The sequence below is a fragment of the Drosophila yakuba genome, chromosome X, assembly GCF_016746365.2.
Source record: "Drosophila yakuba strain Tai18E2 chromosome X, Prin_Dyak_Tai18E2_2.1, whole genome shotgun sequence".
In the NCBI taxonomy this organism is placed as follows: domain Eukaryota; kingdom Metazoa; phylum Arthropoda; class Insecta; order Diptera; family Drosophilidae; genus Drosophila; species Drosophila yakuba.
In genome coordinates, this window is record NC_052526.2 from 17,779,641 (window position 1) to 17,799,049 (window position 19,409).

Sequence of the window (19,409 nt, forward strand, 5' to 3'; positions counted from 1 at the left end):
CATCGCATGCAGCAGCGAAATTAATGCCCAAGTCATTAGCAGCAAATGGTCAACAATGTGTGCGATTTGCATCCATTCTCCTGCACTTTGACCCCCCAAAATATCCTGTTGCCCAGTTGCCCAGTTGCCCAGTTGCTTTGTTGGCCCAAATGGCAGAGCTACGGAGTTAATGCCGAGGTGAAGCCAAACTGGCAGGCAATCAATTAGCCTCCGGCACGGACTACTCCTTGGACAACTATGTATACTCGTTGCCCAGTTGCTGAAATGCCAGAATGGAGAAACAACGGCCCGAAAGTATACAACACTTGGCTGAATGAACCCGAAGATAGTTGTCGTTTTATTTCGATTTGATTTCATCTTATTTACATAAAAACACTGAGATCTATACATATACAAATATCAGATTATTAATTGCAATTGCCAGTTTTCGTTGAAGTGGGTAAGAGCTAAAATGAAACGCTTGTTTGTATACAACTATGCCATCTATTTTCTTAGTGTGCCAAAAGTCCACAATGCCATGTTATTTGATTGGCATTTCCAGCTAGTTGAAAACTACATAAAATTGGATTTTTGGCACCCGATCGGGCTTCTTAATTTAGTTTGTGGGGACCTCGGAGTGTCTGCCACTCCATAAGCTCCGTCTGACAACCATTTTTGAATGTTAGGAATCCGTTTTGGGAGTGGACTTCCTTGAGTACCCTGTAAAATCAGCCTGCTGTCAAATGCTTCTCGAGTCATTGAAACCTTTCACTGCACCGTGATCAGAATACCTTTTACTTTTCGGGATTGCTCTCTGCAAGGTAGAGTGTGGAAATGAAAGTATTAAGTATAGCACAATGGTCGATTAGCTTGCGTAAATATCACGCATACGACGTGTGGGACGAATGATACCAAACATTGAAGTAACTGCATACCAAGACCAATAAATTCTCTCAGTGTACATAGCATTTCCCATAAATCTCAAATATTTTTGAAACCATTGTGCTGGCTTCTTAGCCTACTGTTCGTTCTAAAATCTTAGTCCAGCTGAGCATTTTGCATTCCTCGTCTTAGCGTGTGGCGATCTCAATTTAGATTGGCATTATCGATTGCAACCACTTTAAGGTGTAAACACACAGAGGGAACACGAGGTGAACGTCTAACAATAACTCACACTGAAAAACACGCTTAAGCGCAACTCTAAGCATACACACATACATATTAATAGCAATCTGGAGGGGCAATTTGGTGGTCACGGAACCTCCTCCATACAACCACCCATCCATCCAACTGGTCACACATCCATCGTTCCACACGCATTCAGAACGCGGCGGAATGGCGTTGACAACCACAGTTTCTATTGCATTCACATTGCATTGCATTGCATCACATATTGGCGCACCCGATCCGTATCCACCTCCACCCACCCATTGGTAATCTAAAGTGACTCCGACTCCGCCATCTGAGGTCGGCGGCGGCTGGCTCAGAGGCGCGGACTCTCGAGGATCGTGTGGCTGGACATGACCGAGTTGGCCAGCGCAATGGAGTTGCCGGCCACCGAGAGGTTCGTCTCGTTCTTGGAGCGTCGCCGCCAGAAGCAGCAGGGAGCGCACAGCCGCTCGCACACCCTCATCCCCTTGAAGGTGTCCACGAAGGCGCGCCGGAAGCTGGCGTTCATGAAGCAGTAGGTGATCGGATTGCAGCAGCTGGAGGAGTAGGCCAGCAGCTGAAGGAAACTGATGGCCGTGTAGTCCACATACTCGTACACCGTCGGCCCCAGCAGCATGGTCATCGTGTTGATCACGTACAGCGGCGTCCAGCAGATGAAGAACTCCAGCACCAGGACGAACAGCATCTTGACCACCCGCTTCTTGCTCTCCAGACTCTTCGTTTCGTTCGATCTGCAAGTCGAACGTTGTGGGTTTGAAATTGAAATTGCCATATGACCATGTGGCTGAGCATCCTCTGAGGAGCACTCACCTTCGCAGTCCCGCCTCTGTGATCCGCAGACTGGGCTGCGACAAGGACTTGCGCCGGCACTCACTGTCGCTCACATAGCCCTGCTGCTGCAGTTGCATCTGCTGGCGCATCCTGTGCATCCGGCTGCAGCACTCGCCATTTCCAGCTCCAGTGCCGCTCAGAGTCACAGTTCCACCGCCGCCGTTGATCTGCTGATGCCGCACGGACTTCACGGACGCACTCCTCATGCAGTACAGATGACGCCTTCCCTCGCAGGAACCTCCTCCGCCGCCGATCAATCGCCGCTTGCTGCCACTGTGACCGTAGTCCGCTGCAAGAAGGAAAGTTAAATACAGAAAAAAAGAAACTCAATAAAGGAATTCAAACTAAACGTCATAAATTCGTTGCTTAAGAGATGCGTTAAATGCATATATGTAAGTTGAATGAATGGCATAGTTATAGAGTATAGAAATCCATTCCAAGTACATTCTTAATGCCCTGCCTCGAATCTCGCGTGATTGAAGCATTCCAGCCATTTGATTGATATACAGCAATTGCGAGGCTAATGAGCCGCAGTCATGGAATCACGCAGCGTGCTTCACACTCAGCTGTTTTCAGCTATTCAGCTCCACTGTGAATGCAACTGGAGTGGGCTTGTGCCTTTCCAGCTTTTCAGATGCCCGAAGATGCTGCTGCTACTGCTGCTCTTCATCCTTTTGGCCGCCACGCTGCTGGTTTGGAAACGGCAGGGCAATCACTGGCGTCGCCTGGGACTGGAGGCACCGTTTGGCTGGCCATTGGTGGGTAATATGCTGGACTTTGCCCTGGCACGACGCTCCTATGGCGAGGTTTACCAGGAGATCTACACGTAAGATCCATGTCAAGTGTGCCACGTGTAATGAAACTCCTGTGACACTCAAAACTCTCGCCTTTTTGTGACAGTCAGAATTCGGGACTGAGATATGTGTGCTTCTATCGCCTGTTCAACGAGCCCGCCATTCTGGTGCGCGACCAGGAGCTGCTGCGCCACATCCTGGTGGGCAGCAACTTTGCCAACTGTGCGGACAACGCCGTCTACGTGGACCACCAGCGTGATGTCCTGGCCAGCCACAATCCCTTCATCGCCAACGGGAATCGCTGGCGACTCCTGAGAGCCGACCTGGTGCCACTCTTCACACCCAGTCGAATGCGCCAGACCTTGCCGCATGTGGCCCAAGCTTGTCAGTTGCTCCGGGATCAGGTGCCCCTGGGAAGGTTCGAGGCCAAGGATTTGGCCACGCGCTATACGCTGCAAGTGGTGGCCTCTGCGATCTTTGGGCTGGATGCCCACTGCCTGGGCAGTCGAGAAAAGGTGGCTTCACCAAGTCGCTGGCTGGAGTGGCTGGCACCGCTCTTTCAGCCAAGTGCCTGGAGTTTGCTGGAGACCATGTCACTGCTGCACTCGTCCCGCTTGGGACGCCTAATTGGCCACAGGTTCGTGAAGTAGGTTCCACCTTGTGTGTTACCTCTGATCCATTATCTCCTTGCAGATACGTACCCCTGCCGCTGCAGCATTGGTTCAGGGAGTTGGTGGCAGCAAGAAGTGGCGGCGACAACCTGCTCCAATGGCTGGCGGAGAGCAAGAGGGGCTTGGAAATGGAGGAGCTGGCTGGACATGCCACCACTCTCCTGCTAGAGGGCTACGAGACCTCGGCAATGCTACTGGCATTCGTCCTCTACGAATTGGCCCTCAATGAGGAGGCCCAGCAACGTCTGCACTTCGAATTGGATGCAGTGGCTCAGCGCCACGCTGGCAATCTGCTGGACCAAGTGGCTCTGGGTGAGCTGCGCTATGCTGAAGCTGCGCTCTTGGAGGCACTGCGTCTACACCCGGCCATGCAGGCTCTGCAGAAGCGCTGCACCAAGTCATTCACGCTTCCTGCCCAGAAATCAGGAGCAGGAGAACTCAAGGTGCATGTGGGCACTGTGCTGGTGCTGCCCGTTCAGGCCATTCATCTGTGGGTGAAACCACCGCATATTTTTTAGATTGACCAAGAGCTATAGTACTTTTCCTTCCAGAGATTCCGAATTGTATCCGGCACCCAAGGAGTTTCGTCCAGATCGCTTTCTGCATCAGCCACCACCAGTGGGCTGTCGGTTTTTGGGCTTCGGTGCCGGACCACGAATGTGTCCGGGAATGCGACTTGGGCTGCTCCAGACGAAGGCTGCCCTGGCCACACTGCTGCAGGATCACTGCGTCCTGCTGGCGGATGAGGGGCAGTGCAGGGTGGAGGTGTCGCCGCTCACTTTCCTCACCGCCAGCAGGAAGGGCATTTGGCTGCGTTTTGAGAGAAGGACACCTGGATAAGGCATTAAAGCCTGTGTAAAATGTGACACCTACTGTATAGATCGCACATGGAAAGGTTAATCTCTTTTGGTAGCTACAAGCTAATATTTGGGAATGTACTTAAGAGGGAAATGGGAATGCGACCATATACCACGCAATTTTATTGCCATTTGCGGTTGGGCGATTAGTTCAGCTGAGCATAATTTAAATTGCCATCGAAAGCGCAGTTTGCGTATGGAATTCTTGGCACAAATAGTGGGGGGAGCTGTGTGGAGCTGTGTGGAGCTGCTAATAATATGGCAATTTCCATGAAATTGCTCAGCTTGTTCGCTGATAGGACATTTGCGACATTCGGCCAAAATACTCGCTTTGGCTGGTAAAATTTATGACAGGGTAATGTCAAACGATGGCCTTAAACGCAACGGGAAAGTTAAAAATTTAATCAAATTTATTGTCACAGAGAAAGGAGCAAGCAGTATGTGTGAGCCATGGGAGCCATGGGAGCCATGGGTCTCCAGTGGAAAATCCTGGAAAATGGGATAACGGCCTTTAACGAGCGCATAAATGCTTAAATGTTTAAATGCTTAAATGCTCGACTCGTGCATAATTTACGGCATTTAAATTGACCTTTTTAGCAGACCGTGTCCCGTGTCCCGGGTGCCGTGGTCCATGGGTCAAGCGGGGTCAGTTGCCCAGGAAACGAATCGCTCGAGTGCGGCGATAATTCAGTGTTCCAAATGAAGGCCTATGCTAATGTACACTTTCCATTTCGCAGAAAGAACTGTAGGCACCTGGAGGCACCAACCCTTTCATGCAAATGAGTCGCTCGGGGAGCACTGCTCCTCCTGCAGGACCTACACCTCCCACAATAAATTGGACCAGAGACTGAGTAATATTATCGAAGATTAAAGTAAGTCCGCTGCTCGGTGGGCTCACTGTGATTTCCACGGGGACTCCACGGGTGACTTCGTCGCTTTGTGGTCGTGCATTTAACATACACGTCACGTTATCAACTCGCATCCACGAAATTCGAGTAGGTTCCTCCAATGGGACTGTTCTATATTTACGGCCAACCATGTCTGCTGCAGCCGAGCATATATATTCCGCATATATTTAAATAAATAAATATATATATATATGTATAAATATATACATATAAGTGTGCTCCCACGCTTTAAGATGGCATTAAAGGCGAATTAGCAGAATTGATTTGCGCTGGCTTGCCTGGGGCTGCCTAGAGTTTTTGTGCCCATAATCTGGGGATTATTCACAGCATCCGCAGCTGGAGAGGATTGGCCATGAATGGGGGTGGTGGTGCTGGTGGTGGAGGAGCCATCTAGCCATGGGGAGTGCTCTCAAAGCCGGCGATGCGAATGCAAATGAAAGTAAAAACGCCGGCAGCTTTCGCTTGCTATTGTCTCTTGGTACACACACTTGAAAAACTTGGACAGAGTGCTCCTCTAGGCTTTAGCCTGCTTTTCCCATTACCATCCTCATCCCCATTCCTATCACCATTCCCATCCCCATCTGCAAGCCACCCAGCCAATTCACTTCCGCGATTTAGGCAAGACACTGGAATCTCCTCGTGCGTGGGAAACTTTGCCGTGCAAATTGTGTGTGACGCAGTTCGGGGGCTTTGGGTCTGGGTCTGGGATCCTTGGGATGAGCTCAGTAGTTCAGCTAATCCCGATTGTCGCCGGTAACAAACGCAACTATTAATGCTGCGCCTCTGAACACACTGAACCCAGAATTCCCATTGACCCAGATGACTAACAAAAAAAAATCCACGAATCTACTGTATCTATCTCTTACCATAGTAGTTCTGGGAATGGTGGTGGTGCTGCGGGTGCTGCTGGTGCGGATTGTGCTGGTGGGTCACAATCGTGTCGAGGGACTGACAATGGCTTCCGTTGTGCCGTCGCTGGCTGCCAGGTCCTGTGACAGCGGCGGAGGAGGCACTGACCTCCGGCCCACTGCTGCCAAAGTTCATGGCCCGTTCGTTGCGCATGCTCACGTACAAGGTGCGCGTGATGAACAGGTAGGTGAAACTCAGGGCCAGAAGTGGTAGCACCAGCAGGGCCAGGTCCAGGAACAGATTGTAGGCCCGCTCGTAGTTGAGGCTGTCCGCTGGCCACTGCTCACGGCACTTGCGAAGTCCTGCCGAGAGTTGGGTATAATTATTGCGGATTAGTGACCCGAATTGGATGGCACTACACTCACCTGGTCGACTGGTGGGCATCAGCTGGCTGAAGGCGGCAATGGGCGTCATGCACACCAGGCTGCCCAGCCAGATGATGGCGATGATCTTGTTGGCATGGTTGATCGTCTGCCAGGTGCGCGACCGCAGCGGATGGCAGATGGCGTAGTAGCGCTCGCAGGAGATGGCCACCAGTGTCCAGGAGGAAACGGCTACCGAGGCAGCTGCAATCATGATTTGAAAATCAAATAAATCACCTACTAATACTATAAACTTGGTGTAAATAATCTTTAAACCAGAATGCCTTGCTGCTTTGAGAAATCGAATCGCTCAATTAGATGACGTCCAACTTTAAATTTGTTCATTGCCATTGAAATAATCATCTCGGGTCAATTTCCCGGCGGCATGGGAAATATGGCTAATCCCCGCCTGCCATTGGCCACCCTTCGCAAACTTTTGACTTTTATGGCTCCAATATTAATGGCCATTTTCCCGCTCCCGGCTTCTGCCCTTCACTTCCTCCATTAACTTTTATTCGGCTCACTCATTGGCAATTGTTCCGCTTGCTCCACTGACTCCATTGCGTTGTGCTGGCCCAATTAAAATGTTAATGTCTATGTCTCTGTCTTTGTCAGATCCAACTTGTTTATTTTCATTCATTTCATTTCATTTAGTTTTTTTTTTTTTGTGTTTTCTGCTTTTCAGCATGTCGCTATGATGGCAATGGTGGCGCTTTTAATCAAAATCCCCACAGCCTACACGAAACACAGTTTTCAAGTGTTTCCGGCAATGGTCCATTGTCGCTCTAATCGCCATCCCAATGGTAATCCCCTATTCCCACTCCCACTCCCACAATCCAATTCCCGATCTCCATCCCCATCCACAACCTAATCCTGGCGGGCACACACACTCGCAGCACTTGGCAAGTGGATTCCGGAACCACGGACCACCTCAAAAACGGGTTGCGGGCCTCAGAAATGCGAATGCAAAATGCTCGAAAGGCAGAGTGTGGCTAGCTCCGTTGGCGGGATGATGAAGTGGAACGGGCAGAGCTCATTAACAAAATTAAATTTAGCTCCGTCGCGTGGCGCCTCCATATACGCGCCCTTTACCCCTTTACCCATTTCCCCTTTGCTGTTTTCCCTTGCCATTTTCCCTTTGCCGTGGGAAAAGCGAATGGGAGGACCACAAGGAAGGACCATGGCTCAGTGATTTTCAGAGTCCGCAACAAAAATGTTAATTTTATGGATAAACTGAAAATAGAAACCGGACCGCAGTGTGAGCCCACAATGAATTCAACGAAAGGCAAATACTCGCACGCCCAATTTCGCGGCGTTCCTGGGGGGGGCGTGGCATCCGGTTTTGAAAAGTGGCAAGTGAAAAGTGGCAAGTGAAAAGAGGCAAGTGAAAAGTGGCAAGTAAAAAGTGGCAAGTGGCAAGTGGAATATGGCAAATGGCTAAGCGGAAAACTGTGTCGAATTTGGGCACTTGTAAATAGAATCGCTGATTGAAGGCAAACAACATCAACATCAACATCAACATCGAGAACTTTGACTTGGCCTTTCTCCTTGTTGTTTTTATTTTGATGATTTGGGCCAAGGTTTTCACACGAGCTTTTCATAATGCCGAGCTAAGTCGAGCACATCTCAGCTGTATCCCTGATAATCTGCCCACTTTGGAACCTGATTTCCGTTTCCAGTGTTTCCAGCGTTTTTCCCCAGGATTATTGTGTCGCAGTCATAAAACAAGCTAAGCTCCTGGGGCCCCTGCTGAGTGAAAGAATAAAATTATTAAATATGCATCTCTTATCTGACAGACGTTGCTGTCGAGGTCCTTATTCAAAAACATGACAGATCGCCGGAGGAGGCAAATGCTGTCTGCCAGCAGAAATGTATCAGTTATCCTAATCTGTTTGTCTGCTCTTAAATAGCATTTTTAATGCCTTCCCAAAGTGATAAGTTGTGATTTATGTGTTGTTACTATTATTGCAAAAGACTGGCATTATGTTGAAATCCACTTAAACTACTTGCGGGCTTGGCTTAAAATTATAAAAAATATTATTTCATGTGCTTTATTATGATTAATACGTTTTGTGGGGAATAAAACGATTTTGAAATATGTTAAAATTGCATTTTTAGAAGTTATTAATTCTGCATAAGTTGGGCATAAATTATAATCCAACACAGTTTTTAATAACAAATGTTATTGTTATTCACCGAATTTAAATTAGGTTTTAAAGAAGGACACACTTATTTTTCAGCTTTTTCGAATGCAAACCAACGCGTTTGTTCGCATTGTTCGGAAAATGACAATTTGATGGCCGTGTTGACGAGCAGCCATCTCAAATGGAGCCTGTGTCCACATTTGGTCGACTGGTCGACTGGTTCTCAGGTGCTCAGGTGCTCAATGCCAACTCGGGTTGAAAAATGACAATGAGCCGGGTTCCCGTTTCGATTCCCCCCGTGGCTTGACCATCCATCGAGAGCCACCATCCAGCATCATCCACCACCATCCACCACCATCCAACATCACCATCCTCCGCGTGTCCTGGCATTTTCGCATTTTGCCATCCTCGCATCCGGACATTCTGCACTTGGATGCGTGTTCGAGTAGTGACAAACCTGAAATGGTTGTGCCGTGCAGAAATATCCTGCCAGGTGGATGGGTGTATAACTTTATACACGCTGCAAACTGTGGCAAATCAAACCGAAAGTGTGCAAGTGCGTAGGTTTTCCAAATGGAAAAATCTCACATTTTAGTTACCTTGTTGCACATTCCCCCCCAGTAAGGCTATGGATCACATAATTTCGTTTGGTCTGCGGATGGAGCATCCAGTTTGTGGCTACTACTAGTATTTCATGAGCTTCTTGGACTGCAATTAAGTGGTCCACAAATATGCCTCAGACTTTTCGTTCACAATGGAAACTTGCAAAAGGTCAGTGCGAACTTTTTGCTGCTGCACCAAAATGAACTTTCAACTTTTCATAACTGCTAATTGTGTTTTGCGTAGAGGTGAACAGGTGCTCGGGTTTCCATCCATCATCCATCCATCCATCCATCCGTCCATCCACTCGGAAAGCCAAGTGAATTCTCAGTGGGTTGTGGCCAAACATTTTCCAGCCGGTTATTTGCTTTTCGATCTCCTTCAGATAAACCGCTCCGCTCACCTTTCGACTCCATCTGGTCATCTAGTCGAAAGTTACATTAAATTAAGCCAACAACCGCAAAAGTATAACTGGCCTTTGCCCCAAAGAACTAGCTGCACTTCGGCAGCCAGCCAAATGCCACGGGCAATTTGCCTAAACTTTTGGGAATACCCACCGCACGTACACTGAGCGAATATCTTGTGGTAGAAATAAGTGAGCGGCGGAAAGTTGAGGTCTAAAATGATGCTTCGGTGAATGATTCACATGAATCAAATGAATATCTATTATCTGATAGGTAGAATATTAAAACATATGATCGACGGATCAAGAGAAGTCTACAAGTATGTTGCACTATCTTACTGAACTCTATGTTTCAACACCAATGCATTGAGAAACAAATGTGGAATTTATGGCCAAGGTCCTTGAATATGTCAAGGTACACAAATGTAACATTTCATTTATATCTCTGTTTACCTTCATCCCAACGGCAAAGCCAAGGTAATGGTAAATAAAGGCAACCTTTGAGTGCGGTTTAGCGAGCAGACTTCTCAGCTTTTGAGGCGGTGACCAAGGAAGTTGGAAGTGGGAAAGTCGCTTATTTGGCTGGTAAATTACGAGCAAGTTGAGTTGTGTGGTCAAAGGAGAAAGTTGAATACCAATTAAAAGTGCTGCCGCCTGTCGCAGACTCAATCATCACCCCATCATCATCTCATCATCATCGTCATCATCATCATTATTATCCGACTGAAAGTGGAAGGAATCAGAGGCAGCACTTTAATCCCGAACACTTTGCTGCAATAATTTTTAATTCGCCTGTTTAATGAGTGTAAAGTTTAGTGCAAATAGTAGCGAACACAATGAAATGCGACCGCAGCTAATTGCTGCTAGTTGCGAGAGTGGATCGAAAAGTTTGCCTGTTGCGGCGATCATGGGGCTTTAAAACTATTACGGTTAACCTCTGCCAGCGGATTTGAATGCTTTTCATTTGATGCGCAAATATTTGGATATCAACTAGCGCAGCATTGTTTGCACAGGATATGGCGCAGGATATACAAAAGGACACACTCGGCACACTTCACGCACTATTTATGTATTTTTCACGGCTGGCGTAAATATTTAATGTAATTTATATGCGAAAATTGCAATACAAAACAGCTTCATGAATTATGTGTATCGAATTGGGAATGACTTTAAGCGGCGCATGCAAATCGATTGCCAAAACATGGCCCATTTTCAATCATTTTCCATTTTCCATTTTCCCCCTCCCCCCTCCCCCCACCGCGAAATACAAGATTTGAAAACCAATCCAATTCCGGATTGCCCTCTGGTCTTTGGTTGTTTTTGATTTAGCGCCCCATTCGATGCGCTGCTCAATGACAATAAGTTCATCGTCCATTCGTTCGACATTTCCCAGTTACACATAACTGAGAGTGGATTTTTATGGACTCATGCGTGTGTCCCCCTCATCCACAGAGCTCCAATAAAAATAATTCCAAATTTGAGTCAACAATAAAAAACGGTTGTGCCAAAGTTTGGCCTTTTCAACGCGCGATGGCAGAGATGGCAGAGATGGGAAAGATGGCAAGATGGCAAAGATGGCAAGCTGGCCAGATTGAAATGGCGCAAGGATACGCTTTTTTTCCGGATGCCTGTGGATTTGGGATGCTAGCAACAGATGCCTACCCTCTACTTGTGGGGCACCCCCTGAAGATAGACAAGAGGTATCGGCTTGTTGTTTCTTATTGCTGTTCTTTGTCGGACTGCTTCCCCTTGATTTCGCCCATGAAAAATTGTTAAAAAATATAGCTTTCCATTCTTTTTTTCCCCCCCAACATATTGATACGCTAAGTTAAGGCCATTGAAAAAAAAGAGCAACTTTTTACCGCCTCGGGGCTGCTTGATGCTCGGTTGTCTGTACAAATGTATGTGCATATGAACATGTGAGTTATAAAAGTGCCATAAACTGAGTGGAAAAGCCTCAATCGACATGAGTTTGTATGTGGGCTGTGGGTTGGGTTGCAAATTGTAAAACACAACAAATTAATATGTCCCACACACTCACTGGCCAAATCGAGTTGAACTGCAGCTGGAAGTTAGATGGGGTGGGCTTTTGAGAATTGAGTTTGCATTTTAATTGGAAAACTAGGGGAGACTGAAGCCCGAAAGCTGTTGCATATTTTTCGGTTGATTGGACAAATTTATCGACAAGAACCGAAAGTTTTCGCAGCTTCGTGCTGCCCACAATCGATGAATCCATTAAAGATTCACTTGCTGCTTGCTGCTTGCTGCTACTTGGAGTACTCCATTTCGCATTCATGACATGACCGAGGTAGTTTAGGTTGGGTAGCTTACTCACAGTGCCATGGAATGGCCATTGTTGGGTGACCTGTTTATGTCGCTCGATTTACGGACAGTGCAATTGCCGCTGCACTGCATCACGAAGTAGCTGGGAGCAGGAAGCTGGGAACTAGGAGCTGGGAGAAGGGAGTTGGGAGCTGGAAGCTGGGAGGAGGGAACTGGGAGCAGGAAGCTGGGAGCTGGGCAGCTAGGGCAACTAGAGCATGGAGTTTGATTTCCACTTGGCGCCTTTGCCTGCAGCTCAGGAAAAAGACATAAAAGTGAATAATAAATTACGCGTTCACCGCGTGCCGGTGCAAAGTTCACGGAAACAAAGTTCCCAGGTGGCGGAGCCTTTCCTTTTGGCCAACAATTTTGCAAATTGATGGAAAACTCTTTATGGGCTCTGCGGCGTTTGAAATGCATTTCAGTTTGTCCTTCTGGCCGAGCGTTAATTTATGGCACACTTTAATTAAACGAATTCGAAATGTTCCGAATGAGAGACACAATTTGTGAGTGCTTTGCATAAAATATGTGCGTATTAATAATGCATGGTAAATGCGCAGCTGATATGTGAAATTAACATTCAGTTTGAGGACTGCATTTGGTGACATGTATGCACTCTTTTTTTCAATGGCCAATCTCATTTTCTCGATTTTGAATGTCTTTCTAAGATTCATTCAGAGATTCAGAATTAAACTGTTTGCTGTCCCAAAATTGTGAATCCGATCTGCACATCTACTAATATTCAGAGTTGGTATATAAACTCTTTCAGCCAAGCTTTGGCTTAAAACTGCATTCAGTCGAGATACTTTGAAGTAGCAGTTTGGTTACCCTGACCCCCTTTTTTCAGATAAAAGCTACTAACTATATTTCCTATTCATGTTGGTCCCGCTTTCATTTGTTCAAATAATACCTCGTAATCTTTGAGCGCCGAGCACCGCATTTGGTGACCCCGATTCCGCTCAGTGCACGCTTTTCTATCTGTGACATTTGCCCGGTTTTTTTTTCCCGTTTGCTGCCGATGGAGATGCCGATGCCAACTATAAACAACCCATCTTTTATGCCATCCAGAGATGGGGAGAAAGTGCCAGTCCACGGCGTGACTTTCACCCAGACGGGCTACTTAAACACGGCGTAATTGTTGCCATGGCAATGTTTTTTCAATCTCCTGCGCCTCCGCTTTCAAATGCCTTTCGCAGTCATTTTTTATCCAGCGATAAATTGCAAAAATAAATTGGGTCCAAGGAAATTTGCGGCAGGTTGTGGTTGTGCTGTTCTGCCATCAATGCCTGGATGGCTGGAGGAGAACTGGGGAACTGGGGAACTGGACAACTGGAGAAGTGGAGGCACCGAGTTGGGTCTTGATGGCAACTTGACCCGCCACAAAAGACGAACAGTTGAGGTTGGGATTGTATAGGTGTATAGGTATATGGGTGTGTGTGTGTGGCTGACATCAATGCAACAGGGCAGTATGTGTTGCATATAAGCCATGTTAATTTCACATTAGGCCCTGTCAACCGCACTTTACGGTCTCCCCATGGAAATCCTCAAAGGGCGAAAAGGAGCTGAAAAATCACCTTTCATTTGTATTCCCTTTGTGTGCCCATGTTTCCTGCTCCTTGCTCCATGTTCACGATGTCCTTGTGCCCTTAAGACGCCTGTCCGCCCAGTCCCCGCACTTCTCCCCCCACCCCCCTGGTCCCATTAATTCAGCTCAGGAGTATATTTCATTTTCCCACGCAAATAATACTCACACGCAAAAAATGGCGCTAAAAATCTCGCTCTTTAATTTGCCCAGTTTTTAATGGGTTTTTTTTTTTGCGCTCGTTGAGTATTTTATTTAATGGCCGACAGCTTTGATTTTGATCTTGACAAATATAACCTTTTTCCGCTCCACTCTCCACTCGCCCATTAGATTTCAATTTCGTGCAGTGTACGCTTGAAAACGGGGAAACAATTATACGGGAAGCTGATAAAAAGTATATATATATATATATTTATTAGTAACATATTTTCATTTAACTCATCACTTTCGCCTCTACGTGGAGGTGTATGCAAATTGAAAACACACAGAAGCGCACAGATTGGCGATAAAAACCGTAGTTAAATGCCTTTTTTTGTGCACAGAACATCGGTGGCAGCAGAGGATTTTTTCCTTAGTTGCAAATATTTATATAATTGAAAATCAATAACCATGTCAATTGTGTGTAACTCTGGGTGTCATAACTTTCCATTATTTCGCTTACAAAACAATTTCCGTGCGCGATATAAAGTGTCGTTTTCAACATGCCATACATACATTCAGATCGATAGATGATAGCGTAGATGAATATAAAGTTGGCAAAGGACAATTGCAGATCCATTGACAAAATGTATAGCGGGCATTCAGTATACAGAATACAGGGCTTCATAATGATTGAGTGGCATTAAGTTGAGTGGCGCATTCATATTCATCGCTGGTCGCGGAGTTTCCGGCTCTCGTGCAGTTAACTCTCATTAAAAGGCGAAAAGGCGAAAACAACATGGCCAGCATACACAGCGAATATATATGTGCACTTATGCACATAAGTTCAAATAATTGCGTCCTCCTTAGTTAAATATGCCCCCCTTCTGCTCTGCCCCTCTCTCCGCAGATGCCGTTCAAAGTTTTGGAGCCAAACAGAGTGGGCGCATGGCGGCAAGGTCGTGGGGGTGGCACTTTGGGGCGTCAATAACATGTACCGCCCCCACATGGGGAAAAAAACAGAAAACAGCAAACATAAAAAAACGCAAAAACCAAGAAAAAAAAAATAAAATAAAACGAGTTGCCACTGAAGAGCAACGCGGTTAGTTCATATTTCAATTCGTTTTTCTACTTATGCCATTTGGCCCCTAAATGTTTACCAAGTTCCATCAGAGACTGTGAAAACTGTGGAAACTGTGTGCTTGTGCATAAATTTGCTCATTACGAGTGCCTTTGACCCTTGAGAAACTAGCTGGAATTGCACTGCGACCGGATTTTTTGAGACACCTTGCTCCCTGGCTAGCCTAATTAATGATTACGTCTGCGTGGCGCTGATTCGTATTTGTGTTGCCAAGAAAACAAGAAATAATGGAATAAAAAAACAAAAAAAAAACCAAAAAAAAAAAGGAAAAAACACAAAGCAGAGCTAAAGAAAATTCAATTAATCATTAATTTGTCGAGCTGTCAGCGACTTGGACGCGCACAATGGGTGGCCCATTCACAGGTCAGGGTTCAAGGACGTCCTGCCTGGGGACACAAAGTGCAACCAGGTCGCGCAGTAAAATAGAGTGAAGATTCCAAGACTTGCAGCCATCAACTTGCATCTAAGCATGACCCTTTGGCACACCCAAATGTCCTTCTTAAGAAACCTTCTCCTTGTTTTCCCAGCTTATTGGTACTTTAATTGGATACCAAACTAGGCTAGTAAAGCAAAGGTGATGGATCAAGAAAAGCTACGATTTATCCTTATAGTGTTTGTAAAACAAAACATTTTCCTTTTAAACTCCCTATAGTAGAAACCATGAAAAGTTGCTAGTATCGCTGTCATACTTTAAAGTCTTTCTTGCGATTCCCATAAAAACGCACTTGTTTTCAGTTTTATTAGCTCTAATGCTGAGCCAAAAATCAACAACTATGTATTTTTAGTATCTCTCTAGTTGCCGAGCTTCTTATTGCTGATGAATTTCTTACAATTCTCGTATATAGCAGTAGCTATAACCAATCAGGACTTACAGGAGTTTATCCTTTGGTCTCGATTTGCATAAGTAATGGCCAATGCCTGCATTTCTTGAGCAAGCAAGTTGATGAAACCGAGTGACAGTGGGTGGCGATTGGATGGAGATGCAAATGCAAATACCACTGCCACTGGCCGCAAATGCATAATTACGACCATAAATCAATGGGCGTGGTCACGCCCACTCTGAAAGGAGCCAGGTCGGGACAGGGCAGGCAGATTGGAAGCTAGGTAACCAGGAAGGAGGTAGCAGGACATCGCACTGCACCTGGACGTGATGATGGCCATAAATTGGTGCCTCATCGATGACATTTTCAGATTTACGACCCACGACGAGTCAAAGCCACGTGCAACAGATGGAAAGGAATGGGAATGCGAAAAGGAATAAGGATGAGGATGCGGATAAGGATGAGGATGCGGATAAGGATGAGGATGCGGATAAGGATGGGGATGAACGTTAGCTCTTTTCGTGGGCCTCGAGACAGCGCCGAGTGCTTGCTCAACAAATTGGCATGTGTGTGCCAGAGCGCTCAACTTGTTTGCCAGCCATTGTTATTATGTTGTTAATAAGTTAGTGCGGGGGCGGCCAAGATGGCTATGCCAGGCCACGCCAGGATATGTCAGGATACGGCAGGAGGAGAGGGGAGGGGAGGGGAACAGCGGTTCCGGAAGTACCGAAAACAAACTTGCAGCAAAACAAACAACATTAGCAGCACGTCTGAAACGGAAACGCAGGAAACGGGAAACAAGTCATGAAAATGCAAGGAAGGGTGTCAGAAGGATCAGCGAGGGGATGTAAAGGATGTGGAGGAGCTGGAGGAGCTGGGGGAGCTGGGGGAGCTGGGGGAGCTGGTGGAGCTGGTGGAGCTGAAGGAGCTGGAGGAGGTTCGGAACACTACAAGAGAATCGCGACGTGACGCTGCATAGCAGAGTGATTTTCACCATACTGCCATGGCTAAAAGCAATTCCATACTGCTTAGGCTGCGACTTAAGTGCCCCAATGCCAGTGGAACAGGGGAACAATAGCTGGGGGGGCGGGGAAGGAGCAACGTGTTTGGGATCGGCACAGTGTGCATTGGGAAATTGACCAGAATGCTGAGCAGGAGCAGAGCTCCCGGCAGGCAAGTAATTTGCATTGGAAATGGGGATCAGCCGGGATTAATCTTGCGGGGAATGGAGGCGTGGACTGGCCAGGACACGGCTTCATCTCTCATTTGGATGCGCTGCCAGGATGGGGGAAACAGGTGGAGGTCCTTTCGCAAGCGTTGAGCAAGTAATTAGAATGTCCGATGGCATGCACTTTGATTAAATAAGCAAATTAATGCCGCTCGGCATTCGCTTCGTGAAACAGCCCCAAACCGAAATGCTGATAAGCACTTGTGACAGGTGTCAAGGCCACTTCTCAGCGCCACTCTGCTTCACTCTGCTTCACAGGACTCTGCCGACAGGACATGCAATCACGTCGAGGGCGAAGCATATCACAGATGGCTGAACTGGGCTCCTCGGATGAATATCACCACCCACATCACACAGCGCTCCTCATCCGAAGCTGGAGACACAAATTAATGTACGGCGAGAATGTTTGCCCAACTGACTGACTGGACTTTTCAAGGGCCAAACTTGAGTTTTGGGCTCCGTTATTGAGTTGAAATGGTTTTAAAGAGCATGTTTACAGTGTGTGTATGTGTGTGTGTTGTGTGCGTGGACCTTTTTAATCTTTTGAACCCTTAGGGAACCCATAACCCATAACCCGTTTCTTGCTGCTGGCTGCCCGGGGAAACCCCGAGTGTCGTTACGCAGATGCGGGCCATCATAAAATACGGCCATTCTCAGGCGGATGCAGATTGGGAGACGAGATACAGTGCGCTCTTGCCAACAAAATATGATTTAGGCCATAAATAAGCGCGGAAATTGTGCGTAAAATCGATGGCAGACACAGTTTTTCACAAGTGGAAAAGTGATGTGCACAAGCGCACAATCTAAAATACTAAGTGCGTTCATCTAAAACTTATTTCCTATCCCCCCCCCCAACTTTGTATATATTATCTTTAGCTAAGCTAAGTGATTTCAAAATGGGCCAGGAATATGCCTTTTGCAAAGAGAGCCTTTAACAAAGGACATCTTTATTTTCTGCCAATCGTCATTTACCAAAGACACTACTAGGAATTTGTTAGGAACCAACGCGAAGACATCATCGATGGCCACTCCTGTACAGAATCCACTTCCATTTACAGTTAGACGACCCATTTCTGCACTCCCAAAGGCTTCGAAGTATTAAATCATCCTCGAAAGCTTTGGGGCCCAGTGAGACAAGTGGCCATCAGCCAGGTGCACTGGGCATCTGGGGTTACGACGGAACATATGCCCTTGGCTTTGAGCTTGCTATGAACTCCACACTTGGACATCTGTCTAGTTTTAGGCATCATTTGACCTTTTCCTCATTGGAGGCACTAGGTGCGTGTTCAGATGCGCTTGTTGCTGGGGATTTGGGTATGGATGTGGATTTAGGTATGGAAGCGGTTGCGGGTGGTGATGCGATGGAGGCGGAGGAGCGGGCCAAACGGATTTGCTGATGGCGACGCCGGCGTCGGAAATATTGACACGACACCACCTGAACCGAGTCCATGAACCGATCCATACAGTTGGCCAGGCAGTCGTGCTCCGTGGAGCGCAACTCCAGTCCCGGCATGGCGATGCATACGTCGAAGCAGCGACGCGTCATCTTCTGGATCAGCTCCTGGATGTTGGCCAACACGATCTGCTGGCGAATCCGCTCGAGGTCGTGCTGGTTGGGCGCCATTCGACGAGCGATTTTGGGACTCGGTCGCGGGGCGGGGGACTAATAATTGCGGGATTCACAGTTGTGAGCTTGGGATCACCTTTTAATTTGGACACGGGCCAGACATAAATGAACTGGCCTACTGGCCTGCATCATCACTCACCCTGTGCAAACTGGATGAGCTTGCAGAGCAGCTCCCCAAAGATGAAGTGCCTCAGCAGAGTGCCCACCAGGGTCACTGGCATGCAGAATACACCGAGCAGGATGTCCGAGATGGCCAGATTGAGCAGGAATACGTTGGTGATGGTGCGCATGCGACGATTCTGGACGAGGGTCAACACCACCAACAGGTTCCCCACCACGGCGCACAGCAGGATGGCCGAATAGCACGGCACCACCCAGATGGGCACATCAGCACTGACCCGCACCACGCTCCTGTTACCCGGCGTCCTGGCGGTTGCGGGCGGCGCCACTGTGCTGCTGGGTGTGCTGGCTAGGCCCATGTCCAGACCCAGATCCACATCCAGATCGAGTCCGAGATCCATTTCCAGCACGCTGTAGTTGAGAAGATCGCCGGGCGAGCCAGTGATGCTGACTGCACCGGCGATCTCGTTGCTGGCATTTAAGTGGATCGCGGCCTCCTTGGCCAGCGGCAGCGCCTGGCGCAGGAATCGATAGAAGGCGTCAATCGTGAGGCCGAAGTAGATTCGTTTCTGATCCCGGAACAGCACTCGCAATCGCAATCGCAATCGGAGTCAGAGTCGGAGTCGCACTCGCACTGTGTCCACACGCACTTCGTTCACTTTCACGCAACAAAAATGGGGTCAGGCCGGAATTTGAGTGTCGGCACGGCCGTATGGAGTTCGGGTTCCGCGTTGTGTGTCGCGCCTCGCAATCTTCGCGAAGCACTGACGGCGAACGTCGGCGCTTTTTGTGACCACCAGCC

General features: G+C 47.6%; 3 protein-coding genes across 3 annotated transcripts; 1 reads left to right on the forward strand and 2 right to left on the reverse strand.

Moving 5' to 3' along the window:
* Positions 1-314: 314 nt before the first annotated feature.
* LOC6525833 (cholecystokinin receptor type A) lies at positions 315-19,370 on the reverse strand. Its single transcript, XM_039373982.2, has 5 exons — positions 18,627-19,370; positions 6,485-6,685; positions 6,077-6,421; positions 1,960-2,269; positions 315-1,880 (listed from the first exon to the last, which is right to left on the reverse strand). The coding sequence occupies exons 1-5, from the start codon at positions 19,006-19,008 to the stop codon at positions 1,463-1,465; spliced, it is 1,656 nt and encodes a 551-aa protein (XP_039229916.1). The 5' UTR covers positions 19,009-19,370; the 3' UTR covers positions 315-1,462.
* Positions 2,501-4,311, forward strand: LOC6525832 (probable cytochrome P450 308a1). Its single transcript, XM_002101616.4, has 4 exons — positions 2,501-2,806; positions 2,881-3,411; positions 3,468-3,935; positions 3,997-4,311. Exons 1-4 carry the CDS (start codon positions 2,517-2,519, stop codon positions 4,283-4,285), a joined length of 1,578 nt encoding a protein of 525 aa, XP_002101652.2. The 5' UTR covers positions 2,501-2,516; the 3' UTR covers positions 4,286-4,311.
* LOC6525835 (mitochondrial import inner membrane translocase subunit Tim13) lies at positions 17,771-18,604 on the reverse strand. The gene has a single exon (XM_002101619.3). The coding sequence runs from the start codon at positions 18,482-18,484 to the stop codon at positions 18,107-18,109; it is 378 nt and encodes a 125-aa protein (XP_002101655.1). The 5' UTR covers positions 18,485-18,604; the 3' UTR covers positions 17,771-18,106.
* Positions 19,371-19,409: the final 39 nt, after the last annotated feature.

What these genes read in the sequence shown, in the direction of transcription:
- LOC6525835 (XM_002101619.3), bottom strand. Translation starts at nt 18,484, where the DNA reads ATGGCGCCCAACCAGCACGACCTCGAGCGGATTCGCCAGCAGATCGTG.
- LOC6525833 (XM_039373982.2), bottom strand. Translation starts at nt 19,008, where the DNA reads ATGGATCTCGGACTCGATCTGGATGTGGATCTGGGTCTGGACATGGGC. An exon ending in CCATTCCCAGAACTACTATG is followed by an intron (nt 2,270 to 6,076) that starts GTAAGAGATAGA and finishes TCCTTCTTGCAG; the next exon opens with CGGACTACGGTCACAGTGGC. An exon ending in ACAGAGGCGGGACTGCGAAG is followed by an intron (nt 1,881 to 1,959) that starts GTGAGTGCTCCT and finishes TTCGACTTGCAG; the next exon opens with ATCGAACGAAACGAAGAGTC.
- LOC6525832 (XM_002101616.4), top strand. Translation starts at nt 2,517, where the DNA reads ATGGAATCACGCAGCGTGCTTCACACTCAGCTGTTTTCAGCTATTCAG. An exon ending in GGACGCCTAATTGGCCACAG is followed by an intron (nt 3,412 to 3,467) that starts GTTCGTGAAGTA and finishes ATCTCCTTGCAG; the next exon opens with ATACGTACCCCTGCCGCTGC. An exon ending in CCCGTTCAGGCCATTCATCT is followed by an intron (nt 3,936 to 3,996) that starts GTGGGTGAAACC and finishes TTTTCCTTCCAG; the next exon opens with AGATTCCGAATTGTATCCGG.